Below are 12,673 nucleotides of genomic sequence, written 5' to 3' on the forward strand. Positions count from 1 at the left end.
GTTACACAGTGTCCCTTTAAATGGCTCAATTTGAAAAAAGCAGTGTGTAACTGACCTGTTTTCATTGAATGAATGACTGAATGCATTTTCCACCTAAATCCCATCCAAAATAACCAAAGACAAAAACAACAACAGTTTGAATTTCAAGTAAATACATACGCTTTGGGGGTCAATTCTGGATCTCTGTGACAAAGCACACGCTCTGGGGCATTGAACAAGACATTAAAGCCTAAAGCCACATAGTGATTACTGCACAAAAGGACCTTTCTCTGCCAGCCTCTCTGACTCCAGGCTCTTAAAGCACCGTCTTTGTTTTGTATCCCGCTGTTGAGTAATTCCACACAAGCAGTCTACACCTCTTTAATTTGCCTATGCATCTCTAATCCCAAAACAAACATTTTGTTCATCTTCAAGTTCTCCAGAGCTAGAATACGGAAACTGTGGGCTGCAGAGCAAACATCGAATACAAACAGTTCATACACAATGTATAACAGTGATGCGCTTTTATACAGCGCTACATGGTATGCTAAAATTAAAGCTGATTTCAAAAGTCTAGCATTTATAGTAGGCCGTGGATATTATTTATTTTGCAGACGCTGTATTTTAGATCCTGAAGCTAATTCTGTGATAAAACACACAGCTGTGTGGGCTCTCTTGACTAAGAATATTTCTCATTTAAAAGCACAGATTTTATTTGATTATTAGATTCAAAGTATTATCGCTGATTCAAACTGATTACAATATTATGACGGGTTTTTTTTGTCCGGATCAACTAATTTATTTAAAATTAAAATAAAATGTACACATAATATTACTTAAATTACCATGGATGAGCATGTTCTTAATTTCTAAATTAAAATGTTGTTTTTTTAATATAAAAAAAAACTGCTTTACTGCTTATTAATATTTCGGGTATACACTTGTCAGCCAAATCCAACCAACATTTTCACCTTTTTATGACAAGGCAAAGTTAGTTCAGATTGAAAAATGTCATGTGGTGAGACAACTCCTCCAAAAAAAATATTTCATAAGATTTATAAAATAATATATTCATTATATTTGTAAAATAATATTTTTATAATGAAAACTTTTTTGAAAATAAAGAGTAAGACGTGTACACTCAAATGCATTCAAGCTATAAGCAAAAATAAGTTTTGAAAAACCACATAAAACCAACTTTTAAACAAGTTGCCCAAATTGACACATCATTTAGCCTTCGTAAAACAAATTACTGAAGGCCATATACAGGATGCTGCTAAGTAACATCAGCATTTTTGTAACAATATTAAAAGTGAAAAAGTCCTTGGCCTGTATTCAGCTGGATGAATGTAAAATGGAGCAACAAAAATGCATGTGCTTGCCTGGTAATAATGTGTCCACCTCAAGATAATGAACGCAATAGAAGAAAGAATAGAGAATGAGAAACTTGTGCATTAAAGAAAATTAAATCTGCTCTTTTATAAGTCTATCCACCAAAGCGAGATCTCCGTACCCTGCAGTGTAGAGAGCACAGAGCCGAAATTAACTGCAGTACCGTTCACTTCATGACAGATGGCCAAGTGTTTTTATGCACAGATCTACAGGATACGAACCCATATCATGATTAATTATTTACTAAATATGTTTTTCTCATGCGGATAATCAAAGTAAGGCAGCCAGAAACAGTTTCATAAAAATGAAAATCTTGCTTGCGTGCTCTCCAGCTCCCGCGTATGTCATGTTAACATTCTGGACGGCTGTCTTTGACATCTTGTGCGCTTGTAGTCGTGACTTAATAATGGATCAAAGGCGCTTCCGTGCCCTGATTGGTCGAGGGTGTACCCACTTCAAAATGGCAATCACAACATCAGCATAAAGTATATCATTCTGTCTGATGGGAACCTTGCAGTTCTGTCCGGTTGATTGCAATCAGTCACTTTGGTAAGCACATTAAAAACCATTATAATCCCAAATAGCAGCCTAGAGGGATTCCAGATGGATCTGCTTTACAAATTAGGTGGCACTTGTGCTCCACTTGCTTAGTGAGTGGAAGACTGCAGAATATAATGCTCTGTGCTGCTAGTGGCTTTATGGAGCATTTTCCGTTTTCATGATTAATCAGATGCGTTGCCGAAAGGTGCGTTTCATCCTTTAGGTCTAGACCAAATTGCCAAAATAGCTGGAATGTTACATTGCATAATGTGCAAAAGCAAAAGAACATTCACAGCTCTCTTAGGGAATTGTTTCCAGATTTGCAACCAGCCAAAAGACAGACTGCATCTAATAAATATGTAGTGTTATTACAACGAGGAGGACAAATGGCAGATATTTTAAAACAGCTCTTTGTGTTAAAGGGATAGATCACACAAGATTGAAATTATTTCATCATTTACTCATCCTCATGCCGATATAAACCTGTATGATGTTCCTTCTTCTGTTGAACACAAAAAGAGATGTTTAGCAGATTGTTCACACTTTCCTTTCCATACAATCAAAGCCAATTCAGGACAAACCATTCCGGTGACCAAAAATGAAAAAAACAGACCATAGAAATATGACGGCAACACACTGTTTCCGAATTCCACGCAATTGGTTCTTGTTTGTTTTGTAATCAATCACAACATGCCAAATTGCATAAACGAGAAGAATAACTACTGTAATTACAGTCACACAAAAGTATCGAATGACTTCTGAAAACACGTTTGGGTCGTAAGTTGTTTGGACTGCTTTTATGGAGTTTGTTTTTTTCTTTTTCTGACAGCCATTTGGTCACCATTTACTTTCATTGTAGGGCGAGGAGCAGCGTGAACATCACCTGTCTCTTTTTGAGTTTGACTGAAGAAAGAAAATCACATTTTTTCAATGTTGGGTGAATTATTCATTTAAGAATAAAAAATAAATCAACTCTAATTTATGGAAATGGTCACTAGTTAAAAAAAAAACTTCTGTCAAACTGCCATTTGAGCATACTAAGGTAGACAAGTTAGTAATATTTTCGAATGCCTTTAAAAATATAAGTGTGGGACGCAGGTTCAGTGACTTTACCAGAAGCTGGTGCACGGGGAACATTTTACTTGAGCAAATGGCAATGCACTGCTGTCAATGAACTGTGCATTTTAGTGGAGAGTGGGGTAAGATAAGCCAATTTTTTTCCTTAAACTGTCCTCTAGGCAACATCATTATTAATTAATATCGTTAATAAAATTAAAAATGCCTTAAAATGTTGTCTGATATCACCTGAACATATATACCGAAATAATCCTATCTATCATGTAGAAAATGTTCATTCGTAGCATAAAATGTTTTGCTTTTCTCATGTGCATCTCTCAGTCTGACTGTAGGTGACAGGTTCTTTCTAAATATATGATCAACATTATGCACAGTTTGCTAGATTAAGGGGCGACACATCTTACCCCACTCTTATGCGATTGTTTACTCTTTAGAGATGCAAAGCAAATGGAGATCATAAGAGATGAGAAATGATGAAATATTGAAAAAGCACAGATGAAAGAAGATGACTTATTTAAAAATGACTAAATGCAAGATGAAATACCAAATCTATCCCACATCTCTAAGGAAAATGCCGACCATTATGACAGAATAATGACTGTCATGGATAAACTACACTTCAAAGCAAAATAAGTTAAACCCCCGAGGCTGCAGAAATCTGCTCAGAGTCATGTTCGTGTTAATCAGTTTCCAAATCCATTTGTGCAAAATGAATATGTTATGTAACCAATTATTGCACTTCACAACTGAAAAATAATGAGATTATATTGCTGATATTTAAAAACTGACAGCGCATCATAAGAATCTGGGAAAACTGGAGGTCGCAGCACCGGATCGTTCGATGCGCCAGTGTAGTGGCACAGGATTACGAGACCACTAAACCAAATATCTGGCCCAGAAGATTAAATGAAAACATGAAAGACGACTTCTAAAATAAGACGGCAATAGACTTGCTTTATTCCAAATGAAATGTGGTGCTACGCAGAAATGTGAAGTATGAAGGCAGCCTAGTTGACTATTTAGCTTGATATTTAAATAACTGTCAGAATTGGGTCATTATGACAAGCTGGGCATCAAAGTCACTGTAACCACCAAGCCACAAAAGTGAGTCTTGGACATGCACCAAAACACACCAATACAAACACACCATCTCCTCCATCACATCAAAGCAGGATGGACTGACTGAGACAAATATCACATATGTTGTGACAGTCGGCCCATCAAATCCCAGGATAGGATGCACATGCATATAATACAAACTATTAGGCTACCTACTGTATCTGTTCATATTATGTCAGTTGTTGTTGTATTTTAATATGTCTTAAAGGGACAGTTCACCCTTTATTGAAAAGGAAGTCATTATTTACACAGCCTGGTGTTGTTCTAATGCCATATGCCCTTCTTTCTTTTATGGACAACAAAAGTAGAGTTTTTTCCCCTCAATATATTCCAAGTGCACTGGGGCTAAATTAAACGAAATTGAATGTATTATTTAACGAAAATCCTGACCTTTGCCATTGGTCTCGTTCGTTTGACTCTTTTGGCGCCAGAGTTCACTCTGTCTAGCCCATACAAAGCACACAAGTTTTGAGAAATCAATAATATGACACAAAATAAAAACCCTGAACCTTCTTCTCTGAGGTGAATATATCGGTTTTGTTTGTCGTAAAAAAAAATGTCACACTCACATCTGTCAACTGTCATTCTGACTGTCATCAGTGTGGTCCAGAGATAGCCTTATTAACTAAATTTAATAACAATATTAAATAATTGGGATTTGTGGTGTTGCATCGCATTTTTCTTAATCTTGATTTCCCAGAGATGTTGCATATGAATTGAATTGCGGCGAATGAACGTTCAGTTTTTATTTGTTTTGGACCCCACTGACGTTCATTGTATAGACAAAAACTGTTACAAAAATTATTCAAAATACCTTCTTTTTTGTGTTCCAAAGAAGAAAGAAACTCATCCAGGTTTGGAACAACTTGAGGTTGAGTAAATGATGACAGAACTTTAATTTTTGGGTGAACTATCCCTTTAAATACCTGGCTTTAGCTTTGGAGCTTTAGGACAATCAAATTACACAATTATTAGAAAAACATCACCGGAATAGGTTGTTTAGAGAGTCAAAACAAAAGAATCTTCTAATTGAATCACGAGGACCCAGGTTCAAATCCCAAATTTGGATATTCGCAAGTGTTCCGCTACAATAACAAATCATGGTGCATCCTATGGCCAGTCCATTCATGCATTCAAATGCCCTTACTGTACCAGATTTTAATCATTAAATCAATTTATTCAGCTAGCCTCTCTGTTCTTACGGCCTTTACAATAAGCACACTATAAAACGCCTTTCGGACAAGTTCCCCAAGCTCTGATCTTCAGCAGCCAGTCAATATTTATTTACTCACTCAGTCCACTGATCTGGATCTCCCTAGACACAACCATTGCTTGCATGAAGATATTTTTTGCTTTCACTTGGGAACTGGGGATGCTTTCCAAAGCGCTGGCCCGGGGGCTGAAGTTTGCTTCAAACAAGAGCGAAAAACACTGCAAATGTACTATAAGCATTGTTGAAAACTCAGCAATGTAGACCTGAAGACAGATGCATGCCTTCAAATCTCATCACTGTAAGTCAACATCTGCGTGAGAGATAGCATCACTCCTCCCATGTACACAGCAAGCACCCTATCCTTTTCTCCAGGAATACCATTGTTTTTTAAGAGCTGCCACCTTATGGCAAGCCATTTTAACATTCACTCTTGAACACTACTGGACTAGGATCTTTTTCAATATCCCAGATGTTACTGGTATTTATTCCAAATTTACTGTAAGAATATAATACAGAAAATACAGAATTTTATATAAAAAGTATAAAATACGGAAGTGACATGTAAGATACTAGTGTTTTTCCCCACTGTGATTAGTAGCATTTCTAATCTCACTAGTTACTGTTGCCTTTTTACTTGTCATATGTAATGATAAGGCAGAATGACTACTTGAAATGAAAATCAATAAAAATCTTGCAAGTAAAATGTTACTAGTAACTGGAATGCATCCTAACGTCTTTTTAATTCATAGGGTAACAGTGTTTTTTTTAAATAATTATTTATATACTTTATACGTTAATAAGCTTTTTATTTTAATATTTTCAGTTTTCATCATTTTAGTTTAATTGAGTAATTATGTTATGTGCCTTTGTCATTTTAATTTAAGTTTGATTGATTTTTTTTTAAATCTCAGTTTTAGTTTTTATTTATTTCCAATTAGTAATTTTAGTGCTTCAACTCAAGTTATTTGCTAAGGCAACATTTAAAAATTTTCTTTTAGTTTACATGTCCCATATCGAGGGGTGTGAAGGAACGAATTACAAATACTCACGTTATTGTAATTAAGTAGTTTTTTTCAGAAATCATACTTTTTTGAGTAGTTTAAAAATTGTGTAATTTTACTTTTACTTGAGTAGGCCTACATTTTAAGTGATATATCGATACTTTTTCTCCGCTATTTTCCTTCTGTTTGTGTTCGTTACTCGTTACATGCTTGTTTTAATTGTATTTTATTTTTATCCATCAACGTGATTGGATCGAGTAATCGGTCTCGTGGCTTTCATCAAATTAAGTATAGAAAACTTTAACCGCCTATTCCTGCTGCTACTCGTGACTGCTGTGGAAGTGCATTCTTCACGCATCATATCAGCGTCTTCCTCTAATATGCTAAGGTACATTTCTGCTTAATATGATATTTATATAGGCTGCCCTGTCTACAGGGCCTAACATTTGGTCTGAGGTTGGGGGTATTGCGTGATGAGTTCATAATGCGGTGAATTCCCACCCCCATTTACTTCACAATCACATTATAGAGAGACGCGCGTCACGATCTGTGCACTGCCGCGTCTCGCGCTCGCCATGCCGCCAGATTCAGAATCAGTGCACTCTATGAACCATGGCGTTAACTTGAACTGCATTTCTGTCAGTGCGTGACTACAGCTCGTTAATAAACAACGTTTTTTGATTGATCCATTATACAATCCGTCTTCATTTGGCAAGTGCACTTGCGCAAAAACATTTTTCATGTTGAACTTTTGTTTTTTTGTGTGTGGATGCTGCTGATAAAACAGCTTCGCCGAGACTACAAAGAGACATGTATTTGTGTGTGTGTGTGTATTTGTTTGTTTCTTTTGTAAAGGTTTCCTGGATATAACTTCCCTATTTAATACAGAATTTTCCTTACAAATTATATTATCAGCATTACAATGTGAGTAAATGTAGCCGTGTAAAATGTAAGGGATGATGCCACCATTCTAGAACAATGTGCATTTACGTTTAAATTGTAACATATTTAATAGCATGGAATAAAAGTGTGCAATTGGTGTTAGCTCACTATCTTAGCCTTTTTCAGTGCATTAGGTGAGGTAATCTGATAATGATTCTCATTTATCAAAACACTAACATTGGTACCGTTTTGTAGAGAAATTGGGTATTTTTTTATCTCTCTATTTAACCCATCTCATGGTGTGTGATGCTGAACTGTCATATGAGTTTCTAAAGGTTTTTGAATTCTTTGCACAGTTATGAATATTGATATTTTATGTGCAACAATAGCATGCTCAGGCCCAGTGGCCTTTCACCCAATTTTAAATGCTTTTCCCCCCAAATAATATGATTTAAATGGTGATGAGTGTACTGATTTGATGCATTTTAAAAAGATGGATGATAGATATTCTTCAATCTTTCTGACAAAGAACAAAATATAATGTGAATTACAGTATGTGCAAATATTTTTAATTTATAAATTGTAAGGCACAGTGTTTATTATAAGGGGTAGAATCCGCAGCTCAGTACTCAATACTCACTACTCATGAGTACTTTTAAATAAGCTACTTTTTTACTCTTACTCAAGTAGTTTTCGCGACAAGTACTTTTTACTCTACTCACACTACATTTTTTGGAAGGTAATGGTACTTTTACTTGAGTATGTTTTTTCAGTACTCTTTCCACCACTGCCCATATCAGAGATGCCCTGATATGACTGTAAAGCGCTTTGGGTGTACAGTAGTACATATGAAAGCGCTATATAAATTCCTCGTTCACTCATTCATGTCTAATATTTATATATCTTTTAAAGCTTTATTTCAATTAACATTTTTTTAAAAAAATTTTAATAATTTTTTTTTAATAGTTTAGTTTATGATAATAACCCTGATTGATACTGGGAAACTACTTATGTATTCAAGGACTAGTCTAGTGCTTAATTGAATAAGCTATAACCTAATAAAATAAGTTCTAGTACAAAAATAAATAGATCCTAACTAGAACAAGGCGACCAGCAACCAAGGGAGTACGCACTTAGAAAATATTTCTTATTTGAATGTGAACACAGATCCACAAAGAATTCAATGGCAAAATGTTCAATTACCAGTGAATTAGTTGTCACTACTGGAATACGACCTACTAGTATCTAATAAATAGTTGCTACTGAGATTTTAAAATAATTTAAGTCAACACTGGATTACTCTCTAGTCAATTAATAGTAGGCTACTAGTAAAATGCTGCTAATTTATACTAGTCATTTAATAACTAGTAATTATAGCTACTACTTAGTGCTAAGGAATAAATGTTTAGGAGGCTTGCCACAGCCACCGTGCAATTTACGAGATCAATGAAATTGCCTTCAAATATTCGCCTAGTTCGGCCATGGCGGACCCGCGGGCCAAAATATCTCCGACACGGGGAGCAACAACCTCCGCCCCCTCGCGCATGATTCCACGGTGCTTACAATCCAAACAAATCTCTAATTATATTGAAACGTTTGTGTGACAATCCGCTACATTGTAACTTCTGTTGCCATAAGCGACGATGGAACGTTCGCGGCTACTATAGAATCGCGCCGTATCCAAATGCACCTTTGTGTGTAAACAGGATTTCTGCTGAAATAATGTGCAGACAGACAGCAGTCCCAGACAGCGGAGGGGTCGCTCGCTCGCTGGCTCGCTCGCTCTCACGCAGAGATGTTTATCCTCACCTTGCTTCACGCACTTCAGCCGGAACGGGTCTTTGCAATGCTTGATCACGGCCAGCACATCCCTGATGGTGAGCCCTGCCACCGGCGTATCGTTGACCTCCAAGAGCAGCTCGTCCTGGGACAGCTTGCCGCTCTGGACGGCCACCTTACCCTGCTTCACCTCCCCAAAATAAGGGAAATTGCCATTCTCGGCGCCCCCTTTCAAGTCAAACCCCAGCTCGCCCTCCTTATTCCTGGTGAGCACCGCTTCGTGGACTTTGTTCGTCCAGTGGTTCTTCTTCTTCAGACTCTTTGACATCGCTGACAATTGACGACTCGCCTACCAGTGTGCGTCTGCTGGATGGCACCTCATCCCTGCCCCAATGTGGCGTGTCCCGAGGCGCGCTCAGATCATCCGCGGCTGGCCGCTGCTCGTAGTATCCATGTTGCATGCAGTGGAGTTGCGCTGAGAGCTGCAGCAGCAGTACGCAACTGGATGGAGGAGCACGCTCGCTTACACGCTGACTGCCGAGTGACCCGGATGTGATGTCTACGAGGAGGCAGGAATGCTATAGTGCATTCCTTAGAAAGGGCTTCACTCAAAAGTGTCTTGGAGGAAAGAGGGAGATGTGCAGTAGAAGGTGGCTTAAACAGGATGTTATGTTGTTCGATTGCAGAGTTTATGGAACAGATCGTGTCTATTACCATTACCAAGATCTGATTCAAGAACAAATATTTCGATTCATTAGAGGAAAAAACTGTATGTGAATTTTTCTTCATGGAATTGGCAAGTTTAGAGATCTCTGATTGGCAAAATCTTTACATTTTCTATTAATCTGTGTGTGTGTGTGTGTGTGTGTGTGTGTGTGTGTGTGTGTGTGTGTGTGTGTGTGTGTGTGTGTGTGTGTGTGTTTATCCGTTCAGTTACTTGATCAAATATAAGTAGGCCTATAATAAAAAAAACTAGACATGTTCATTTTCTGAAGAAAATGTGAGTGGTGCTTGCCATGGAAAAACTCTGCACAAGGCAGTTACAAGGGTATTTTGCATGATTGCTATAAAGCTAACTCACAGGTCTGTGCAATGTTGTGATACTGAGATATCACATTAGACATCACAGTGTAAGATATCACACTGTTTATGTTGCCATATGGTTGCTAGGGTGCTCTTAATGGTTGCTAGGGTGTGGCTTCACCGTTACCAGGTTGAAACTAATAGACTGAATGTCTGCCCGAATCAAGAGTCAAACCCCGTGTCTCTGTGATGTTCTGGTGCTGAGATATGGCTTATTCATGCTGTCATACAGTTGCTAGGGTCCTCTTAATGGTTGCTAGGGTGTGGCTACACCGTTACCAGGTTAAAACTAATAGACTGAATGTCTGCCCGAATCAGGAGTCAAACCCTGTGTTTCTGTGATGTTCTGGTGCTGTGATGTGGCTTATTCATGCTGCCATACAGTTGCTAGGGTCCTCTTAATGGTTGCTAGGATGTGGCTACACAGTTACCAGGTTGAAACTAATAGACTGGATGTCTGCCTGAATCAAGAGTCAAACCCTGTGTCTCTGTGATGTCTATGTGCTGAGATATGGCTTATTCATGCTGTCATACGGTTGCTCTTAGTGGTTGCTAGGGTGTCGCTACACAGTTACCAGGTTGAAACTAATAGAAACGATGTCTGCCCAAATCAAGAGTCAAACCCTGTGTTTCTGTGATGTTGTGGTGCTGAGATATGGCTTATTCATGCTGTCATATGGTTGCCAGGGTGCTCTTAATGGTTGCTAGGGTGTGAGTACACAGTTAATAGGTTGAAACTAATAGACTGAATGTCTGTCCGAATCAAGAGTCAAACCCCATGTCTCTGTGATGTTCTGGTGCTGAGATATGGCATATTCATGCTTTCATATGGTTGCTATGGTGCTCTTAATGGTTGCTAGGGTCTGGCTACACAGTTACCAGGTTGAAACTAAAAGACTAGATGTCTGCCTGAATCAAGAGTCAAAACCTGTCTTTGTGGTGTTCTGGTGCTGAGATATGCCTTATTCATGTTGTCATATGGTTGCTAGGGTGCTAATAATGGTCGCTAGGATGTACCTAGACAGTGTCCAAGGGTAGCATGCATGCTTGCCTATAAAAAAATGGCTCACTCAATAAAATAAGTATAAATTAGACTATTATTTTTCACACGTTCCCTTGACATATGGTTATTGTATAGTTATATCAATAGTTATTGTATAGTTATTGTTCCACAATCTTTTTATTTTATTTTATAAATGTAGGGCGGTATTTGATTTTGTCCATTGGGAATTGATTGGATTTTTGGATCGTTTTTCCGCCTTCGCGCAAATAAACGTCATCAGAGAAGAGATGTCACTGCAAATAAATATTAATTAGATACACTTGAATTAAGAAAATAATGACGTGTACAGATAAATCATTCATGCTTTCATATGGTTGCTATGGTGCTCTTAATGGTTGCTAGGGTCTGGCTACACAGTTACCAGGTTTAAACTAAAAAACTAGATGTCTGCCTGAATCAAGAGTCATAACCTGTGTCTTTGTGGTGTTCTGGTGCTGAGATATGCCTTATTCATGTTGTTATATGGTTGCTAGGGTGCTAATAAAGGTTGCTAGGATGTGCCTAGACAGTGTCCAAGGGTAGCATGCATGCTTGCCTATTAAAAAATGGCTCACTCAATATAATAAGTATAAATTAGACTATAGTCTAATTAGTTATTGTTGTAATATAGTTATTGTTCCACAATCTTTTTATTTTATTTTATAAATGTAGGGCGGTATTTGATTTTGTCCATTGGGAATTGATTGGATTTTTGGATCGTTTTTCCGCCTTCGCGCAAATAAACGTCATCAAAGAAGAGATGTCACAGCAAATAAATATTAATTAGATACACTTGAATTAAGAAAATAATGACGTGCACAGATAAATCATTTATGATGATTAACTACTGCAATATCCCATTAAAAAATAAGGTCCATTTTGATTTTATGTTAACTTTAACGAAACCAGTTGAAAGACTAATTCGCATGTAATATTCCTATTCACTGGTCGCCACTTACTGGTGTACTGTGTAATCTGCAGAAAGAGTCACCGAAGGAATCAGTGAACGAATTTTTGGTAAATGGATTCAAAATATTCAAGTTATTTGGAAGTATAAAATACCCAATATTATAGGTATAGGTATAATAGGTATTAAACAGTCTTAAGCCCTATTCGCACAGGATTAGTGCTATCTGGGGACCTCGTGTTGTTTAAAAATGTGGCGCATTCGCACGGGACAACCGAAGCCTTTGATTTAACTCAAATTTACAGACTTATCTCCCGGATATGACGTCAATAGGCTATCATAGATGCAACCTACGTCACTAGAAATAGAACGCCGCCATATTGACGACCTATCTCGCCCGGTATGGCCGCCCAAACTGCCCATTTGAATAAGAGAGAAAGACAGAGATACAGTGATACAATTTTAATTTTAGGCTCCGATCCTTATTTGTTACCCCCAGTTTTCTTTTGTCCTTTATTATCTGCCCCAGACTTGCCCCAATTTGCCTTCCATGATATATATATATATATATATATATATATATATATTTATCTTGTGCATAACCCCTCCCCATATAATGTTACAGTGGGGATTCGCTTAAGGCTTTCAAGAGTACAGAC

General features: G+C 37.5%; 1 protein-coding gene across 7 annotated transcripts in view; it reads right to left on the reverse strand.

The window, feature by feature from the left end:
* The window catches only part of magi2b (membrane associated guanylate kinase, WW and PDZ domain containing 2b), a 95,702-nt gene extending 86,172 nt beyond the window's left edge, over window positions 1-9,530 (reverse strand). For 6 of the 7 annotated variants that reach the window (XM_077210919.1, XM_077210917.1, XM_077210914.1 and 3 more), the window contains exon 1: window positions 9,013-9,433. In XM_077210919.1, coding sequence (XP_077067034.1) covers window positions 9,013-9,310 — 298 coding nt within the window. In that variant the 5' untranslated portion in view covers window positions 9,311-9,433. Of the gene's footprint in view, window positions 1-9,012 lie in introns of all 7 variants that reach the window. The other variant, XM_077210916.1, reaches the window with a different exon arrangement.
* Window positions 9,531-12,673: the final 3,143 nt, after the last annotated feature.

Source organism: Siphateles boraxobius, unplaced genomic scaffold (genome assembly GCF_051911475.1).
Source record: "Siphateles boraxobius isolate OS27281-9 unplaced genomic scaffold, OSU_SipBor_1 65, whole genome shotgun sequence".
In the NCBI taxonomy this organism is placed as follows: Eukaryota; Metazoa; Chordata; class Actinopteri; order Cypriniformes; family Leuciscidae; genus Siphateles; species Siphateles boraxobius.